Raw genomic sequence first — 20,629 nt, 5'->3', positions numbered from 1 at the left:
CCATCTACGTATCCTTCAGCAAGTAACAGCTAATGACCTTACCCCATTTCCTCCTCCTGCACATGGGAACTTGATTCCCCAACCCTGCCACTGCCTACAGATCTTCCTTTGATAAATAAATATCTCCTTGTGCCCAGAACCTTCTATTATCTAATTAGCTTGACGTGTGTTTTCGCCCCTTCTTTCATTACCACATTCTTCTTCATTTATCTTAATCTTGATTTCCTCCCAATGCTATCAGACATGTCTTTCTCTCCAAATTATTTATTCCTCCTTTTCCCCTAAGCCTCCTTGATTTTTATCAAGCCAGCACACACTAAAATGCCTCAAGCCGCTGTACGCTCTCCTCAGCATATATCTATATATATAACTCGTAATCCTCCTTACAGGAAAATAAACAGAACACATACCCTGCACATCACTGCAACTGTTCTTCTGTGTCCGTACTGTTAGGATCCCTAGATGAATACTGCTTTATGCATCCTTCTGCAATGCAGCTCTGTTAATTCCGGAAATTTCCACAGTAAACCCGGTCTGTCAGTTGCCATGGAAACTGCCTGCTTCCTGGCACTGCTAACAAAATGAGTATCTTTGCTCAGATTTAAGATGAGGCAAAGGGAAGAATTGGAAAAAAGAGAGATGCCCAGAAGAATTGCTCAAACACTCCAAATATAAATTTTCACATTCTGATATTCGTATTCAGTGAACAGGAGATACTAATTACACGAATCTGCAGCGCTCTGAAGCAGTACTGATTTAGGAAGCAGACAGCAATGTTTTACCACCAAAGAAAAGAGTAATAGTAGAATGTGTGAGGCAAGCGTTCGTGTTTGCATCCTGCTGCTCCAGACAGCACAGTCCCTCCGAGCTCAACGTGCGTCAGCTATACTGAGAGCTTACTGTTAGAACAGTTTTTCTGGGCTATGCTTCTTATAGAGAAAGTTAAGAAAGCTGCCCTCAACCAACAGGTTACAAGTTTTCCTTAGATCCTTTCCCTGTCTGGGCCCCAATCTCCACTGGTGGCTAAAACCCTTTCCCTGCTAGTATATAAGAAATCGGAGTCCTTAAAAGTCGATCTCAGGAGGAGGCTCCAAGAAAGCCACCTTACTAGTACTCTCAGAACAGTAACACAGCTGACTACAGCCCCTTCCCACCTGCCCTTGGAAACAATGCTTGGTCTCTGACATCACACCTAACGATCTGCTTCCTACCTCTCCAGCATCTTTGTTTTCTTTGCCTACAGCTCCTCTTCTATTCAACCTCGACATGTTAGATTTCCTCAGGGCTCAGCCCTGGATCCAATTCCCTCATCAAGATACACTCTTCCCAGACAACGTTAGCATCTACGTGCTGACAATTCTCAACCTTTAATCTCCACACTTTCCCCTCTCCTCTGGGTAGCAGAATCATATTTCCAACACCAGAGTGTGCGCTCTATTATCTCCTTGACCTAAGAGGATATTTCACGGGCATCTCAAACTTAATATATGTCAAGCTGACCTCTTGCACTTCTGTGTTCTCACCCGCAGATGTTCCACACCCCGTGGTCCTCATTTCAGCGATGGCAACCGGACCCATCATTCAACCCAGAATTCTGGAAGTCGCCAGGAACATCTTCCCCTCTTTACCATCCACGTTCAAATTGCTACTGATTTTTGTTAATGCTATTTTCAAAATTCCTTTGTGATATGTCCATTTCCCTCTACCGCCACTGTCACCAACCTAATATGGTTATCACCCAGTGACACTACCACATAGCCTTATGACACTACCACATAGCCTTATGACACTACCACATAGCCTTATGACACCACCACATAGCCTTATGACACTACCACATAGCCTTATGACACCACCACATAGCCTTATGACACTACCACATAGCCTTATGACACCACCACATAGCCGTATGACACTACCACATAGCCTTATGACACTACCACATAGCCTTATGAGGACTCCTGAATTCCTTTCTTGCCTCCCTCCAACACATACTCCGCACAACGGTCAAAATTATCACAATGGGAGGTTATCAGATGGTGTCACTCGTCCGCTTATAATCCTTGCACAGCTTCCCGCCCACTTTGAGTGCCATCCCAACTCCTTACCTATGAGGCCCCACGTTACCTGGCCCATGAATACTTCTCTACCCCTAAATCCACTTTTCCTTCTCCTTCTCTGATCACATTGGTGTCTTTTCAGTTCCATGAAAAGCTGAATCTTTCCCACCTTGGTATCTTGCAACCCTAAATACCTACTACTCCCTGCACTTGGAACACTCCTCAGTCCCTTCCCCAAGTCTAGTAAAAGCCTACTCGGGGTTCAGGAGCCTTCAAGGACACTACCTCTTTACCATCTCCATTCTCAATCAGACCCCTTTTATATACTCTCATGGCTGGTCCTTTTCCTTCAATAGCATATTTCCTGAATGTGTCACCTTTAAACCTTAAGTTCCATGAAGTGGCAAATAGCATCTCTTTTTTTCAACATGACATACCCAGTGCCCACCACAGTATCTAGCAGATGGCAGGCATTCAACAAACACTTGCTGAATGTATAATAGAATATGTACTGGGCTGCTTTGGTTTCTGACACTATCAAGTCAGTTGCTCACAAAGCTTCGATGCACTCCCTGGACTCCCTGAGATACCCCTATAAGCATCCCCTAAGCGCCCTCTCTTTTTGCATCCAATCAAAACCCAAGACACGGAGGAACAGACCACTGACATCTGACTTCAGCAGCTCCTAGGTGGGGAGAGAGGCTCTAGCTGCCACTTGTATGAACCTGCAAGGTTTCTCTGTATCAGTGGTCCTCAGCCACAGGCAATTTTGCACATCCAGGGGTCATGTGGCAATGTCTGGAGACAATTTCAGTTGTTACTGCTGGGGGAGGAGAGTGCTACTGGCATCTATCCAGTGGGTAGAGTCTACAGATACCAGTAAGCATCCTACAATGCACAGGCCAAGTCTCCTATAACAGAATTACCCAGCCTAAAATGTCAATAGTGCCAAGGTTGAGAAGATACAGCTGCTTCCTAAGACAGCAGGGCCAAAACCTGTCAGTCTAGGAAGGATCAGACATTATATAATCAAAGAAATGTAACATCTCATGGGGCACCTGGCTGGCTCAGTTGGTGGACTGTGCAACTCTTGACCTCAGGGTTGTAAGTTTGAGCCCCAGGTTGAGTGTAGAGATTGCTTAAAAATAAAATCTGGGGCGGGGGGGGGCGCCTGGGGTGCACATTTAAACATCCAACTCTTGGTTTTGGCTCAGGTCATGATCTCAGGGTCCTGAGACTGAGCCCTGCATTAGCTCTGTGCTCAGTGTGGAGTCTGCTTGAGTTTCTCTCCCTCTGCCCCCCCACCCCGCACTCCTGCTCTCTCTCCCAAATAAATAAATCTTTAAAAATAAATAGTTATCAGTAAGGAACTCATTAAATATATAATACACCTACATAAATGTAATGAAAAGATATATACAGGGGCGCCTGGGTGGCTCAGTCGTTAAGCGTCTGCCTTCGGCTCAGGTCATGATCCCAGGGTCCTGGGATCGAGCCCCGCATCGGGCTCCCTGCTCCGCGGGAAGCCTGCTTCTCCCTCTCCCACTCCCCCTGCTTGTGTTCCCTCTCTCGCTGTGTCTCTCTCTGTCAAATAAGTAAATAAAATCTTAAAAAAAAAAGAAAAGATATATACAACTGACTTCTGAAAATGAATAAGGTATGTGCTAATTTAGAAATTTCTTCAAAATCTACGAAGTGAAAAAATCAAGCTACAAAGTAGTGTACTAAACTGCTTTTTGTATAAATATTTTCAAGGATTTATATCAATTATTATATATTTTGGTATCTGAACAAGTTTTTCTCTAAGGACATATTACCCTTAATAGGGTTTTATCTTTAGAGAAAAATAGGAAGGGCAAGAGGCTTTTACTTTACTCTATAACTTTCTGTTCCAATTGAATTCTCTTACCAGAAGCATATATTACTCATTTTTAAAAGGGCAACATGAACTATCTGGATGGTAAGATTATGGGGCATTCTGGTTTTCTTCTTTAAACTTTTCTGTATTAAAAAAAGACAAGAAAAAGGGCGCCAGGGTGGCTCAGTTGGTTAAGCGTCTGCCCTCAGCTCCGGTCATCCCGGGATTGCGCCCCACGTTGGGTCCCCTGCTCAGCGGGGGGTCTGCTTCTCCCTCTTCCTCTGTCCCTCCCCCCTGCTTGTGCTCTCTCTCATTCTCTTTCTCAAATAAATAAAATCTTCAAAGGAAGAAGGAAAAAAAAAAAGAAAAGAAACACTAGTAAACGTTCTTTTTATTTTCTTTAAAGATTTTTTTTTTTTTTTTTTTTTTTTAAGTAATCTCTCACCCGGCGTGGGACTGGAACTCACAACCCCAAGATCAGGAGCTGCACGCTCTACCAACTGAGCCAGCCAGGCGCCCCTCACATGTCCCCACACTTCTTCTAGGGGCTCCAACTACTCAGGGGCCTAATGTGACTCCACAGACGCTACACATTAATCCTCAGATGACATTTGATAACTTCTTAGGAATTTCACTCTAGGCTTGTTTCAAACGTCATGACAAGGGAAACCAAGTGGGCAGAAATAAAATTTGTCACAGTATTGTTCTATGGGCCTAAGAGCTGAATTCATTAAAAACAGTGTTCGTATACTTATCGAGTGATTGTTGAAATATGTGGGTGCTTTAAGAACAAGAACAGAAAACCACAGGTACCATTCAATGAAAGTAAATGGTATGATTTACACATAATTTTTATTGTTATTCTTCTGCCTTTTTATTTTCAAAGATTTTCTTTCTTTCTTTCTCTCTCTCTCTTTCTCTCTTTCTTTCTTCCTTTCTTTCTTTCTTTTCTTTCTTTCGAGAGCACACACACAAGCTGGGGGAGGAGCAGAGGGAGAAGAAAGGATCCAAAGCAGACTCCCAGCTGAACGTGGAGCACAACGTGGGGCTCAGTCTCACGACCCTGAGATCATGACCTGAGCCAAAATCAAGAGTCACATGCTTAACCGACTGAGCCACCCAGGTGCCCTTCTGGTGTTTTTTGTTTTCTGTTTTTAATTGAAGTGTCATTTTCAAATACTGAGATGCACAAATCGTAAGTATACAGTTGGCTGAGTCACCAAATGCACACACCCTTGTATCTCACACCCTAACAGGAGGTAGAACATCACCCTGGCACGTTCTCTCAAGCCATTCTTATCAGTCCCCTCCACGGACAAATACTGCTCTGATTTCGATCGCCATGGGTTAGTTTTGTCTAGTATTTCATACAGATAAAATGAAGCAGTTTTCTCTTATGCCTGACTTCAGCTCAGCATTTCTGGAGATTTGCCAATGTAATTACAGGCATCCATATTGCTGAAAAGTATTTCACTGAATAATATGCCACAAGTTGTTTAACCATTCTTCCCTCATTGGACACCTGGGTTGTTTCTAGTTTGAGGGTTATTATGAATTAAGTTTTCGTGAACATTCATATACAACAAGTCTTTCTGAGGACATTTCTATCTTGGGTAAACATCAAGAAGTAGAACTGCTGAGTTATCGGGCAGGTGTATGTTTAATTTAAATAAGTGACTATCAAAGATCTTTCTAAAGTGGTTGTACCATTGTCTGCTTCCCCAATAATATATGAGAATTCTGGCTATACCACATACTTGTTAATATACTGTGTGGTCTTTCAAACTTTATCCATTCTGAGGGGTGTGTAATAATGTCAGATAATAGAAAATACATATCTTGGTCTCTGCCCCCAGCTCCTGGCACAGAGTTCCTAAAACCCTTGCAATTTCCTGAGTGATAAGAACACTAGCTGCATCTCTCGACCTAAAGAGACAACCCTGGAAGGCTCCTGGATGGGACCAGTCACCATAAAGACCAAGCCAGGATTAGAAGTTTGGAATTTTCATTCCCACCCCTGCCCCATCCTCCAGAGAGAGGAGAGGGGCTGGTAGTGGAATTAATGATTCATCACACCCACATGACAAAGTCTCCATAAAATCCCAACAGTAAGGAGTTCAAAGAGCTTTCAGCTTGGTGGACACACCCACAACAGGAGAGTGATGCACCCCAACTCCACAGAGGTTCTGGTGCTCGGGACACTTCCGTGCCTCACCCTATGTATCTCTTCATCTGGCTGTTCATCTGTATCCTTTATCATGTCCTCAGATAAACTGGTAAAACTAAGTGCTACCCTGAGTTCTGTGAGCCACTCCAGCAAGTTATCGAACCCAAGGGGATTGTTGGAACCTCTGATCTATAGTCAAGTTGCCAGCACAGGTGGCAATAGAGGCTTTGGCTGGCAGCTGAAGTAGGGAGTGGGGTAGTCTTGTAGGACTGAGCCTGTACCTATGGGATCTGATTCTGCCCCTGCACAGTGTCAGACTGAGGCAAACTGTAGGACACCCAGCTAGTGCTGGAGACTTGGTTGCTGCTGTGGGAAAACCCCACACACATCTGGCGACCAGAAATGTCAGAGTGAAGTGTTCTGTGAGAGAAGCAAAGGAGACTCACGGGGAAGAAACACACTGATCTGGGTTCTTCCCTTACACTGGTGGGAAATCTGAGTTTTTTCATTTGCAAACAGTATCTCCTTGTGGTTTGAATTTGCATTTCCCTAATTACTAATGTTGTGAAGCACATTTTTCATGTACTTATTATCTACTCCTAAACCTCCTTTGTGAAATGCATTAAATCTCTAACCTGTATTTTTAAATGGGTTCTTTGTTTTGTGTTGTAGTTCATTACATACATTAAAGGCTTTTGTAGATATATAAACTAGGAATATTTTTCTCCCAGTTTATAACTTGGCTACTTATTTTCTTAGGAAATTTCTGAAGAGCAGAAATTTCTAATTCTGGTAAAATCTGATTTATTGATTTGTAGTGGTAGTGTCTTTCTTTGTCCTGTCAAAGAAATATTTGCCCAGGGCGCCTGGGTGGCTCAGTCCGTGAAGCGTCTGCCTTCAGCTCAGGTCATGATCCCAGGGTCCTGGATTTGGGGTGGCTTTGGGCTCCTTGCTCAGTGGGGAGTCTGCCTCTCCCTCTGCCCCTCCCCTGGCTCATGGGCACACGCTCTCTCTCCCTAATAAGTAAATAAAATCTTTTTAAAATTTTAGAAAAAAGAAGTACTTGCCTATGCCCGATCACAAATATATCCAGATTTTTTTTTTTTTTTTTTGAGAAACATTACAGAATTTTTGCTTTTAGGACTATGCCCCATCTCAAATGAATTTTTGCACATGATATGAAACAGGAATCAATATTTATTCTGTTCCACACCGATTTCCAGTTGTTCCACCACCATGAAAAGTCTATCCTTTCTCCCCCTGAACTGTACAGGCATCGCATCCCGATCAAAAAACAACTGACTATGTGTGTGCGTGCCTATCGGACTTCCTATTCTGTTCCACTGATCTATCTATGTATCCTAATGTCCTCCTACAAAGCCATTACTGTAGCTTTATAGTAAATCTGGAAATCAGGTATATGTCCTCCAGTTTAGTTTTTCTTTTACAAAATTGCTTTTGGCTATTCTAGGTGTTTTGCATGTCCACATAAATTTTAGAATCATTGTGTCAAATTACATGTTTTTTTTAAGTTTGCTGGAATTTCTTTGGGATCTCAGTGAATCAGTAGATCCATGTGGGAAGAACAGATATCCTAGTAATACCGTACCTTCCAAGCCACAAGCATGGCATCCTGATCCAAATATAGGTCTTTAATTTCTCTCAGCAATGATTTAAAGTTTTCATTAGAAAAGCCTTACACAACTGACGTTAAATTTATCTGCAAGTATTTTATACTTTTTCATGGTACTACAATCATTTTTTTTAATTTCACTTTTCCAAGTGTATTTTTTTAATGGATTTTGGAACAATGATCACATATCCTTCAACCTTGCTAAAGTCACTCAATAATGCTCGTAATGTTCTCTAATTAGGATTTTCTGTATTTACAATCATATCATCTTAAAAAAAAAAAAGACTGTTTGCTTCTCTTTCCCATCTTTCTGTCTTTCAATTACTATTCTTACTTTATTGCACCGGGTAGGGCCTCCGGTCTAGTATTGAATAGCACTGGTTTTCACAGAGAACGCTTTAAGTCTTTCATCACTAAGTATATTAGCTATAGATTTTTCATAACATCCTTTAAAAGGCTGAAAAATTCCCCTTTTCCTACTTTAATGAGAATTTCTATCACAAATGGATATTGAATGTTGTCAAATGCTTTTTCTGCATCTACTGAAATGATTACATAATTGTTCTCCTTTATTTTATTAATGTGGTGAATTATATTGATAATTTTCCAGTGTAAAATTACAGTGAATCCCATTTTGTTGTGATGTATTGTCCTTTCTATATATTGATGGATTCCATTTGTGAATATTTTGTTGGGGATTTTCAAGTGTATGTTCATGAGGGATAGGAGTCTGTGGTATTCTTTTTTAATAATATCTTTCTCTAATTTGGTATCAGGGTTATGCTGGGCTCATACAATGAGGTGGAAAATATTCCCTACTCCTTTATTCCTGAAAAATTTGTGGAAGCTTAATCTTTTTATTTTAATGTTTGGTAAGATTTACCAGGAAAACCATCTGGGGCCTCACGTTTCCTTCGTGTGAAAGATTTTAATTGCAAATTCAATTTTTAAACAGATATAGGGATATTCAAGATTTTCTATTTCTTCTTGGGTCAGGTTTGATACTTCTACCTTTTAAGGAATCTGTCTCCATCATTCAGGTTACTGAATTTTTGGCATAAAATTATTTATCATATTTCCTTATTACTCTTTTATTGTAGCGATAGTCCTTCTTTCATTCCTGACAGTGATAACCTGAGCTTCCTCTTTTCAATTTCATCAGTCCTGTTGGGGTGTTCATCACTTTTATTGACCTTTCCAAGAAACAACTTTTGAATTTGTTCATTTTCTATTTCATTGCTCTCCACTCTTATCTTTATTATTTCCTTTCTTCTACTTATTTTGGGTTTCATTTGCTCATCTTTTCCTAACTCCTGGATGGTTTTGTTACTCTTTCCAGTGATTCTGTGTTTGTGCTTTCCCTAGACATATAAATATTTGGGAACAATATCATCACACTTCCTGTTTCTTTCTGATTTGTTCAGAATCTGTAATCAGTCCCTCAAATGAGCTTAATTCATGCTCATTTCTTTTATCCCTAAATTAATAAACAAATATTTAGATGATTAGTTGTAAAAGAAGCATATAATGCTTGACATAATTCTTATTACATCAAGAAGCTTAATTTTATTTTGTTTTTTAAAAATTTTTTATTGTTATGTTAATCACCATACATTACATCATTAGTTTTCTTTAAAATTTTTTATTGTTATGTTAATCACCATACATTCCATCATTAGTTTTTGATGTAGTGTTCCATGATTCATTGTTTATGTATAACACCCAGTGCTCCATGCAGAACGTGCCCTCTTTAATACCCATCACCAGGCTAACCCATCCCCCCACCCCCCTCCGCTCTAGAACCCTCATTTTGTTTTTCAGAGTCCATCGTCTCTCATGGTTCGTCTCCCCCTCCGATTTCCCTCCCTTCGTTTTCCCCTTCCTACTATGTTAATTTTAAATTTTAAAAGCCTATTAATGAAGAGATTTTCAGATAAACAGTCATCAGTCTCCCCTCCCTCCTGAAACACCAGTGAAACAACACAAAGGGATTTTTAAAATACCCAAACTCACAATGTAAAAGAGACTAGAAGAGACCACACTACGTGAGAAGTTGCAACACATTTTTGGAAGATCAAAAGTAAATGAACGTTTAACAAGGCAGAAAAAAAGTAAAACTAAAAATTGCCTGCAAACAGAGGATACCAAAAAAAGTAAGTTGATTTGTACTATAGAAACCCAGAAAAGTTCAAAAATGAGAAGCATCAGTTAGGGATGAGGGATGGGGTTAAATCCAAAGGCAATATTAAAATCTACATATTGTGCAATTAGACTCCTGGATTCCCCCAACCAGGTGATGATCTCTCCTTTCCCTCAGCTGGTAAACAAGGCTGTATATTTTAGAGAAACTACCAGAAGAAAATGTAGTAAGGTGGATCAAGTAAAAGCCTATACAACAGAGATATACGTAGCCTCCTTTGCTTAGATCTCCTGCAGAATTTTAGCAGCCTGACATATATACCTTCTCTCAGCAACCCAGGCTAATCCCCTCCTCGCTTTTTCCTCCCCTAGGAAAAAAAAAAAAGAGATTTGCCCACAAGAAAAGAGAAGAAGACCTTCAGATCTGACATCTGGGAATCTTCCAAAGGAAATAATCAGATCTCTCTCCTTCACCTCACCATGAGTTCTCCCAATAAAATCACAAAGTTTCTAATCAACTTTTTGTTGCCTCATTTTGTGTGTGCGTTTACGTGTGTGTGTGTGTGTGTGTGTGTGTGTGTGTGTGAGAGAGAGAGAGAGAGAGAGAGAGAGAGAGAGAGACAAACAAGGATCAAAAAAGACAAGAACAAAGAAGTGAAAATACAAAGCTGAAGGACAGAAAAGGTCCTTTTCTGAAAGGACCTAGGGGCTTTCAGAAAACTAGGGGCTCAAACTAAGAGATCCAAAGCCTGAAGTAGGGTTCTAGTAGAAGAGCTTCTGGAAAAGAGAAAATGAAAAGAATAAGAGAAGAATAAATCGTGTACTCTAGAATGAAAGATAGTGGTTTGATAGAGACCACACTAAGAGCTCAGTGGAAGGAAAGAAGAAAGGAAGAAGGGAAAAGAAAGAACAATAAAACCAAAGCAGGAAAGTGAGATTTCAGACATGGGGGAAAAAGCCCAACCCTACAGTCATTCACAAAGGAAAAAACAGGTCACATTCCAGAGCTCAGGAATCACAATGGCATATAAGTTTTTAATAGTAACCCTGGAAGGTTGAAAACATTAGAGCAAAGCCTTCAAAACTCTGAAGAACAATTTCTACCCTGAAATTCTAAGGCCAATAAAGTTACTAATCTATCAAGAAGGTTAGATAAAGGCATTTTCAGACTTGCAAAGACCCCAAAACCCTACTTACTAGGAAAGAAAACTTATCTCGGGAAGCTATTAGAAGACAATCCCTCAAAATGGAGGGAAACTAAAAACCAATGAAAAAGAAAGACAGAAAGACATACATATATACATACACGAAATCCCAAGCCAGGGAATCAAAATCAGGAGAGTAATACAGACATTCACAAACCAATGCCAACAGCCTTTGAAGCTAGCCTAATATGCAACCACTCCAGATTACAGCAAGATTATGGCTGGATAGACAACTCTTAAAAAAGGAAGAACTGAATGATCACCTACTGTTTCATGTTGAGAGAAGATTCACAGTGAACCATTAAATGGGGAAATTATTAACTCTGAGGAAAACAAATTTGAACGAGAACAGTAATGTAATCTTACTGACTCAGTTGTAAACGATAATAAAAAAGAACACTCTGAAAAGATACAATGTCTCCTTCAAATAGTATAACTCCTTATTAAAAGAGAGGTTTCCAGAAATATGCCTACAATACAAAAGCAAAGGACTTCTACAGCATTCTGAACTAAATCGGAACTCAAAGTCTTACTGCCAGATCAGAAACAGTTGAAAAGCTCATGAAAAACAAAGAAATCAGATTTCTTTAAAGAACAGAGCTTTGCGGCTCTATAGGTTAAAGAATCAGGGACACCTTTCAAGGTCAGCCTGAGTGTCTGGCTCAAGAACAAAGACACTTTAGAACACCAAAACGAAATTCATTTTTAGTAGACAAGCAACTAAACAGCATTTATTATTAATTTCTTGAAATATTCCAGAACAAACACCCAATATCTCAGCTATAAACATCCAGCTTGAGGAGAATTATACTAGTGAATCTCCAGGGGTGGGGTTGGGAGGTGGGGGCCCACACAGAGATTCAGTTCAACCACAGCTATTACCGCTATGCTCTGTTGAGAATCCCGTCTCCCGTGAATCTCTAACTTAAGGAGACGTACCACAACCATCAGGTGCACAAGGTAGGATGTGGGACTGAGGAAAAGATTAAATACCTCTGAACTTTAAGAAGTACAATAATGCAAGCTCTGGAAGATGATCTCACTCAGCAGGATTATTCCCTAGAGTCAAAAGGTAGAAATGCCCCAATGTCCATCAACGTATGAACAGATAAACAAGATGCCATATATAAATTCAATACTATTCAGCCTTAAAAAGGAAATTGTGACACATACTACACATGGATAGAGTGTGAAGACGTTATGTTGAGTGAAATAAGCCAGACACAAAAGAACAAATACTGTATAATTCTGCTTATATGAGGTGCCTAGAATGACCAGATTCGGAAACGAAGTAGAACCAAGGCCAGCAACACAAAAACAGACACATAGATCAATGGAACAGAATCGAGAGCCCAGAAATGGACCCTCAACTCTATGGTCAACTCATCTTTGACAAAGCAGGAAAGAATGTCCAGTGGAAAAAAGACAGTCTCTTCAACAAATGGTGTTGGGAAAATTGGACAGCCACATGCAGAAGAATGAAACTGGACCATTTCCTTACACCACACACAAAAATAGACTCCAAATGGTTGAAAGACCTAAACGTGAGACAGGAGTCCATCCAAATCCTAAAGGAGAACACAGGCAGCAACCTCTTCGACCTCAGCCGCAGCAACTTCTTCCTAGAAACATCACCAAAGGCACAGGAAGCCAGGGCAAAAATGAACTATTGGGATTTCATCAAGATAAAAAGCTTTTGCACAGCAAAAGAAACAGTCCACAAAACCAAAAGACAACCGACAGAATGGGAGAAAATATTTGCAAATGACATATCAGATAAAGGCCTAATATCCAAAATTTATAAAGAACTTATCAAACTCAACACCCAAAGAACAAATAATCCAATCAAGAAATGGGCAGTAGACATGAACAGACATTTTTCCAAAGAAGACATCCAAATGGCCAACAGGCACATGAAAAAGTGCTCAACATCGCTCGGCATCAGGGAAATCCAAATCAAAACCTCAATGAGATACCACCTCACACCAGTCAGAATGGCTAAAATGAACAAGTCAGGGAACGACAGATGTTGGCGGGGATGTGGAGAAAGGGGAACCCTCCTACACTGTTGGTGGGAATGCAAGCTGGTGCAACCCCTCTGGAAAACAGTATGGAGGTTCCTCAAACAGTTGAAACTAGAGCTACCATTCGATCCAGCAATTGCACTACTGGGTATTTACCCCAAAGATACAAATGTAGGGACCCGAAGGGGTACGTGCACCCCGATGTTTATAGCAGCAATGTCCACAATAGCCAAACTGTGGAAAGAGCCAAGATGTCCATCGACAGATGAATGGATAAAGAAGATGTGGTATACACAATGGAATATTATGCAGCCATCAAAAGGAATGAGAGCTTGCCATTTGCAACGACATGGATGGAACTGGAGGATGTTATGCTTAGTGAAATAAGTCAATCAGAGAAAGACATGTATCATATGACCTCACTGATATGAGGAATTCTTAATCTCAGGAACAAACTGAGTGTTGCTGGAGTGGTGGGGGCGGTGGGAGGGATGGGGTGGCTGGGTGATGGACATTGGGGAAGGTATGTGCTACGGTGAGCACTGTGAATTGTGTAAGACTGTTGAATCACAGATCTGTACTTCTGAAACAAATAACGCAACATATTTTAAGAAAAAAGAAAAAGAAGAAGATAGCAGGAGAGGAAGAATGAAGGGGAGTAAGTCAGAGGGGGAGACGAACCAGGAGAGATGATGGACTCTGAAAAACAAACTGAGGGTTCTAGAGGGGAGGGGCTGGGGGGATGGGTTAGCCTGGTGATGGGTATTGAGGAGGGCACATTCTGCATGGAGCACTGGGTGTTATGAACAAACAATGAATCATGGAACAGTACACCAAAACAAATTATGTAATATATGGTGATTAACATAACAATAAAAAAATTAAAAATAAAAAAAAATAGCAGAAAATTAGAAACAAAAAAAAAAAAAAAAAGAACCAAGGCCAGCAGGAAGAGGGAGGCGAAGTTAGTGTTTAACGAATACACTTTGAGTTGGAGAAAATGAAAGCGTCCTGGAGGTGGATGGTAATGGCGGTTGTACAGTAATGTAAATATACTTAATGCCAATGAGCTGTACACTTGGAAATGGTTAAGATGGTGGTTAAAATGGTAAATGTTGTGTTGTGTATATTTAGAACAGAGAGTCAGAAAGAAAAAGTTTACAGCAGTAAATCTAAATCAGCCAAAAGTTAAAAGACCCCTTAATTTCATACATTTGGTATTTTCAATTTTGGAGTACTACTTTGTACCTATAAATATTTCTACGATGACTGCCATTTTGTGAAAGTGCTCTACCACAGAAGTGTAGAGATTCCAAATTACTACGACTGCATCAAAAAATCTCAGAGATGGGGAAAAAAACTTTTAAGCTCATGTAGACTCATGGTTTTCACACTTAGGAATTAACCAGAGGTGTCCTAAGGGGCTACTTTAGGGAATGAGGGCAGTTAAGACTACAGAGCTCTCTCCCTCCTCAGAAACACTTAGCCTACGAGGCTTGTCCATAACATTTTATTTGAAGAAAGTAGTACAAACCTGGCTTTCTCTCGCTCCCCTAATTCACCATCCAAAAGAACGAAAGTCACAGGGTGCCTGGGTGACTCAGTCAGTTAAGCATCCAACTCTTGATTTCAGCTCAGGTCACAATCGCGGGGTCTTGAGATCGAGCCCAAGTTGGGCTTTGCATTGGGCATGGAGCCTGCTTAAAAATCTCTCTCTTGGGGCGGCTGGGTGGCTCAGTCATTAAGTGTCTGCCTTCCACTCAGGTCATGATCCCGGGGTCCTGGGATCAAGCCCCGAATCCAGCTCCCTGCTCCACGGGAAGCCTGCTTCTCCCTCTCCCACTCCCCCTGCTTGTGTTCCCTCTCTTGCTGTGTCTCTCTCTGCCAAATAAATAAATAAAATCTTTTAAAAAAAAAAAACCTCTCTCTCTTCCTCTGCCACTTCCCCTCCCATTCCCAACTCCCTCTTTCAAAAAAATAAATTAAATAAAATAACGAAAGTCACTTCTAATTCAATACCTGAATTGACATCAAAGCGCTAAGTGACACACTCAAGGTCACAGAGATGATGCTGATGATGCTGAGACAGAAACCAGGACTTCAGTATTAACTAAAATGGTTAATTCAAAATAATAAAGTTTAAAAGATAAGGTATCCATAATTTCATTGGGAATAGTGGCTAGATAGTTTGTAATTGCTATTCTATGCTTTACAATAAAGCTCTACTGGGTAGAGTTATCATGAAATTAAGAACACCACTAGTTATTACTGGGGACTTTAAAACTTCTTTAAAACTACTTCCTAGATGTTCGATAGCACAAGTGAGCCTTTTTGTGCTCAAATGTAATGAAGATAAATGAGCTCCCAGACATCTTCTTGGTCTCAACAAAGAGATTCCTTTAAACTTAGAACATACGGTTTCAAAATGTTTAGCTCAAGCCCCAAAATGTATCTGTCCTCATCATTATTTATTTCTCATGTCAGCATTGAAGCTAGTGTTTCTTCTTGTACAATTCTGATATGTTGAGAAGATGAAAGGGCTGTTCTTTCAGGGTAACAATTGTACTTGATGCATTCTCAACGATTCAGTGCACTGACAGCACTCACACAGTTACTGGGTGTGATGAAAGCACAGACCTAACAGTAGAATACCTAACTTCTGTTCATGTCAAATTTATATACAGAACAAGACCGTAGCACAAGTCTGCCCTATTTATAACAATACCCCTGTGGTATCAGAGACCTATAGCACCTCCTATAATTCAATCCTGACAGAAATTAAAAGGTAGCCATACATTTTTCCTTTAGCTTTTCCTTATATACTCTTTATGTTTACAGCTTAATCTTTCATTTAAAGAGCCAAAGGACAAAATGTTAACATCTGCTACATCCAGGTAGTAGCTTCAAGAGTCTCTACTACAACACTTTTTTCTATTTTAATGTGTGGGAAATACTTATAATTTTAATCAGTGATAATTAAGAACCTACATTTCCTGTTCAGGTTGTCTCCTCACTCTCTAAGGACTCACAGGAAAAGAACAATGGGAAAAAAAAAAAAAGAAAAAACAGAGATTTTGGCAAATTTCTGAATGCCTGAAAGCAGACAAAAATGTGTAGACAAAGCAAAAACTAATCAACTCCAAGAGAAGGGACTTCATTGTCTCAAAGACTTATTAGCCATTTGCAGTGGAGGACCTTCTTTAGATCCTGCTTCAAACTATAAAAAAAATTTTGATAAAGTAACCTACTTATATTATGATATTAAAGAATTATTCTACTAGATATCATAATGGTATTGTGATTATGTTTTTAAAAAGGAGTCCTTATCTTTTGGAAATATATGTCGAAATAGTTATAGGTGGAATCATGTCTGAGGTTTGGTTAAAAATAAGGAGGGTGGAGGAACAGATAAAACCAATTAACTACTGAAGCTTCTAAAACTGATTGATAAATACATACAGATCCATCTATCACTCTCTAGTTCTGGATATATTTGCAACTTACCATAATAAGCAGTTAAAAACAATAAAAAAACAACAGTAATAGGGGGGCCTGGCTGGCTCAGTCAGTGAAGCGTGCAACTCTTGATCTTGGGGTTGTGAGCTGGAGCCCCACGTTGGGTGCAGAGATTAAAAATAAAATCTTCAAAAAAAAATTCATCTTCATTAAAATTTGAACCCTGCCCATCACTTTAAAAAAAAAAAAAAAGGAGAGAATTCCCTTAAAAAAAAAAAGAATGAAACAGTAATAGAGAAAAGTACTACCCATAACACATGGTAGGAGGGGAACATGCAGCAGAGATGAGAAATAAACAATGATCCCAACAGAACTGTAGAGAGGATGCAAAGTTGAAGGTATGAACACCTAGAAGCAGAAGAGTTCATTAAAATTCTTTCTCTAAGAAAGGTCTAGTCAGTTCCTCCTTTTCTCTCCACTTTCCCCCTAAAATAGAAAGAGGGCATATCTTTAAGGAAAATAAACATATTATCTGGAGAGAACAAGTCCTCCTAGGGTGAATGTTGGCCCCACTCATTCAGGCATTTGAACATTCCTGACCTAACAGCCAGCTCTCAAACCATTCACAGAAAAGTAGTCAAGTGCACCAGCTGACCACCTATACCAGAGCTACCAACCAGCCTTCTAATTTCCTCATCCTCAACTATCAGTAGACAACCAAGAATTACAAGACACATGGAAAACAACTAACACAAAGAAGAAAGACAAAGATTAAAGAAAAACTGACCCTTGAAGAAATGGACTGCCTAGTGGATAGAGAAAGATCTTCAAAATTCCAGATTTTACATCCATAAATTAAGAATAAGATACTAAGAAGAAGCCACAATCAACTCCTGGAAGTTAAAATCAATTGCCAAAATAGAGTATTTCATAGAAGGATCAGAAAATAAAGGGGGGCGCCTGAGTGGCTGTCAGTTAAGCATCCAACTCTTGACTTCGGCTTAGGTCACAATCTCAGGGTCATGACACTGAGCCAGACATAAGACTCTGCACTGCAGGTGGAGCCTGCTTAAGATTATCTCTCTCCACCTCATTCTGCCCCTCCCCTGCCCCCCTCCCCACCCCGGTCATGTGCACTCTCTCTCTTTCTAGAAAGGAAGGAAGGGAAGGGAAGGGAGGGAGGGAGGGAGGGAGGAAGGAAGGAAGAAGGAAGGAAGGAAGGAAGGAAGGAAGGAAGAAAAGAAAAGAAAAGAAAGAAAGAGAGAGAGAGAAAGAGAGAGAGGGAGGGAGGGAGGGAGGAAGGGAGGAAAGAAAGAAAGAAAGAAAGAAAGAAAGAAAGAAAGAAAGAAAGAAAGAAAGATCTATAGAAAAAGAAAACACAAAGATAAAAAGTATGGAAAAAAGTCACAGATCCAGGAAATTCAGAAAAGTCCAATGTCCAAACAACAGGAGACTAGGAAAAACATGAAGGAATCAATCAAAAGAAAAGCAAAAATTTTCTCAGAAACAGATACGTGAATCTTGAAACTAAATTCTAGTGTACAGAAAGATGATCCAGACCTAGATGTATCTTCATATAACTGCAGAACACCAAGAATAAAGAAAAAAATGCTAAAAGTTTCCAGTGATAGAAATAGGTAATCTATAAGTAACATCACTGCTGTAATCAAACAGATCTATACATAGTCCCCAAAACTTATCTTCTACATCCACTCACCAGAATGCCATTCTCCCTTCTCTTTCAAAATCTAATTCAAATCTTGTTCCTCTGTGAAGTGTTTCACCAAGCTGTTTATCCTAAAGTGATCTTACCCCCTCCTGCACCATCCATTTGACATTCAATCTGTATCACCTTATGCCTCACTTCTTGAATTGCTATACCCAACTTTATTTCTTAGAATTTTATTTAAACTCTTGGTTCTCAGAAAATAAGGACACGGTCTTAAAATTTTAAATCTTCTACAGAATCTGCACCCAGAAGACATCAAATGCCAGATGGATGTGAAAGTAGTTCCTGGAGCATATCTTAACTTCATTTAGTTGCTTACATTTCATCTTATCTTTTCCTAAATTCATGAGCAAGTTTTCTATTTATATCTGTAACTAAAATTCAAGGACATTTTAGAAGAAGGAAACACAGGTAAGTGACACAGAAGTATCTTTTTCAAACCCCCACATACTGCAAGTTATATTTTCTAATTGCAAACTACCCACCCCAAACAGTGGCCGACAGTGGTTTTTACTACCTGATAGTACAACTCAAAGGAATAACACAAAAGGATCCCTTATGGAAGGGGGTAGGGAGGTCAAGGAGATATGCTGCCCTAAGTAGTGAAACAACTGTCTTTGACGAATATCAATGCTAGTAGTTACCTGTTCCTGATCTACATAACAACAGACCAGTGCAATAATAAAATTCAAACAAGGTCTGGATCTAAAATTTTTACATACCAGAATCAAAATCTAAAGATTCTTTAAAAAAAAAAGATTTTATTTATTTATTTGACAGAGAGAGACACAGCGAGAGAGGGAACACAAGCAGGGGGAGTGGGAGAGGGAGAAGCAGGCCTCCCGCAGAGCAGGGAGCCCCATGCGGGGCTCGATCCCAGGACCCTGGGATCATGACCTGAGCCGAAGGCAGATGCTTAATGACTGAGCCACCCAGGCGCCCCTAAAGATTCTATCATAAAGTAAAAATGCTTATTACCATGTCCTCTCAAACTTTTAACATGTGCTGGGAAGAGACAAAAGATAAGAACCCTAGGTGGTTATAGGAATATTATAAAGTGGTTAGGTTAAAAAAAAAAAATTTGATTGACTCAAGCTTTGGAAGAAAGCTTTTTTCCACTCAGTTTACTATTTGGGGGTGGGGGGGAAGATCTTGTCCATGAATTCCCTAATACATGAAACTCTCAAAGGAAGAGAGTATTAAGTACGTAAATGTTTTTGCAATTCTAAATGAAAGTCAGGTTGTCTTTCTTTGTGTCCAAAAGGGATTAAAAAAAAAAAAGAAACAAAGAAACAAAGAAAGAGCTGTTAAGTCTGGCAGTAACCACGTATCTTTTCTTTCTCAGACTCCGAATAGTGGTTCAGCTAGCTATCAAGGTAATAGAAATAGACCGGGTTCAAGAATTAGTTTTGTACTAGCTTTCACTAGAAATTCTAGGAAATGAGGAAGGAGGTTCTTTTAAGAATGTTTCCTTGCTGCCAGAGCTCTGACTAATTAAGAGGTACTAAGAGTTTCCTTCCTCAACATAGCCCCCACTCGATGTTTCAAAGGAGGTAAAAAGGCTAGGACTCTAAGCTGAGCTCCGACAAGAAATCTCATTATGATTTTATGATTTAATAAAATGAAAAGACACTATTCCCAGGCAAGTGAACTGTTACTCCAGTTTTCATTTGTTTTAAAGTTACAGGTGAAAGCCTAAAAGCATATACACACACATCCACATTGCTCCCTTCCACAGACTGTTTTAAAAATCACAATATATTTTCAGCATTCCTACTGCAGAACACTCTACCTTCTACCAATCTGTTACTGTTTGCAAATACAATGTATGCCAGATATCAAAAGGAAAGGAACCAGAAATAAATGTGCCCTTTTGGGGAAGCATGAATATATTTGTAGTCTAATAAGGCTTGAATAAAAATTGTTGAGGAATTAAAAACTATAAGATAATATATTCTGACCGCTTTTTTTAACCATACCTTCCATCATTTGCTTTATTGTTCTCGATAACAGAACTACGTAAAAATTATTTTTATGAGTATAAATGCAAAGCCACTGGCTTTGACCCTTCATGCTCCTGATAGGTCTTATGGGGGGAGGAGGGAGGCATCATTATTTAATACATCACTTCAATTCAAAGGTCTATAAATATTACTCTGATGGTATTATTTTAAATTAACAGATGTTTCTAATACTTTAAATGACCTTCACTGAGATGCTAAAACATCATTTTTGTATTTTAATAAAAAATATTTAGGGGAAAAATATATATATATATATTTAGGGAACAAATTTTAAAAGTAATCACTGACACCTATACCCTGACACATACACATTCTTTCAATTTACTGTGACATG

At 39.6% G+C, this 20,629-nt stretch overlaps 1 protein-coding gene across 4 annotated transcripts in view; it reads right to left on the bottom strand.

Moving 5' to 3' along the window:
• MAP2K4 (mitogen-activated protein kinase kinase 4) overlaps window positions 1-20,629 on the bottom strand; it is a 135,381-nt gene that overhangs the window by 78,752 nt on the left and 36,000 nt on the right. Inside the window, exon 1 of one of the 4 annotated variants that reach the window (XM_027626622.2) lies at window positions 1,212-1,237. The exons of the other annotated variants lie outside the window; for them this stretch is intronic. Within the exon in view, the coding sequence (XP_027482423.1) occupies window positions 1,212-1,222 (11 nt within the window). The 5' untranslated portion in view covers window positions 1,223-1,237. Of the gene's footprint in view, window positions 1-1,211; window positions 1,238-20,629 lie in introns of those variants that run through there. 4 annotated transcript variants of the gene reach the window in all.

This window comes from Zalophus californianus, chromosome 16, assembly GCF_009762305.2.
Source record: "Zalophus californianus isolate mZalCal1 chromosome 16, mZalCal1.pri.v2, whole genome shotgun sequence".
Classification (NCBI taxonomy): domain Eukaryota; kingdom Metazoa; phylum Chordata; class Mammalia; order Carnivora; family Otariidae; genus Zalophus; species Zalophus californianus.
This window is presented reverse-complemented; position numbering and strand designations above follow the sequence as displayed.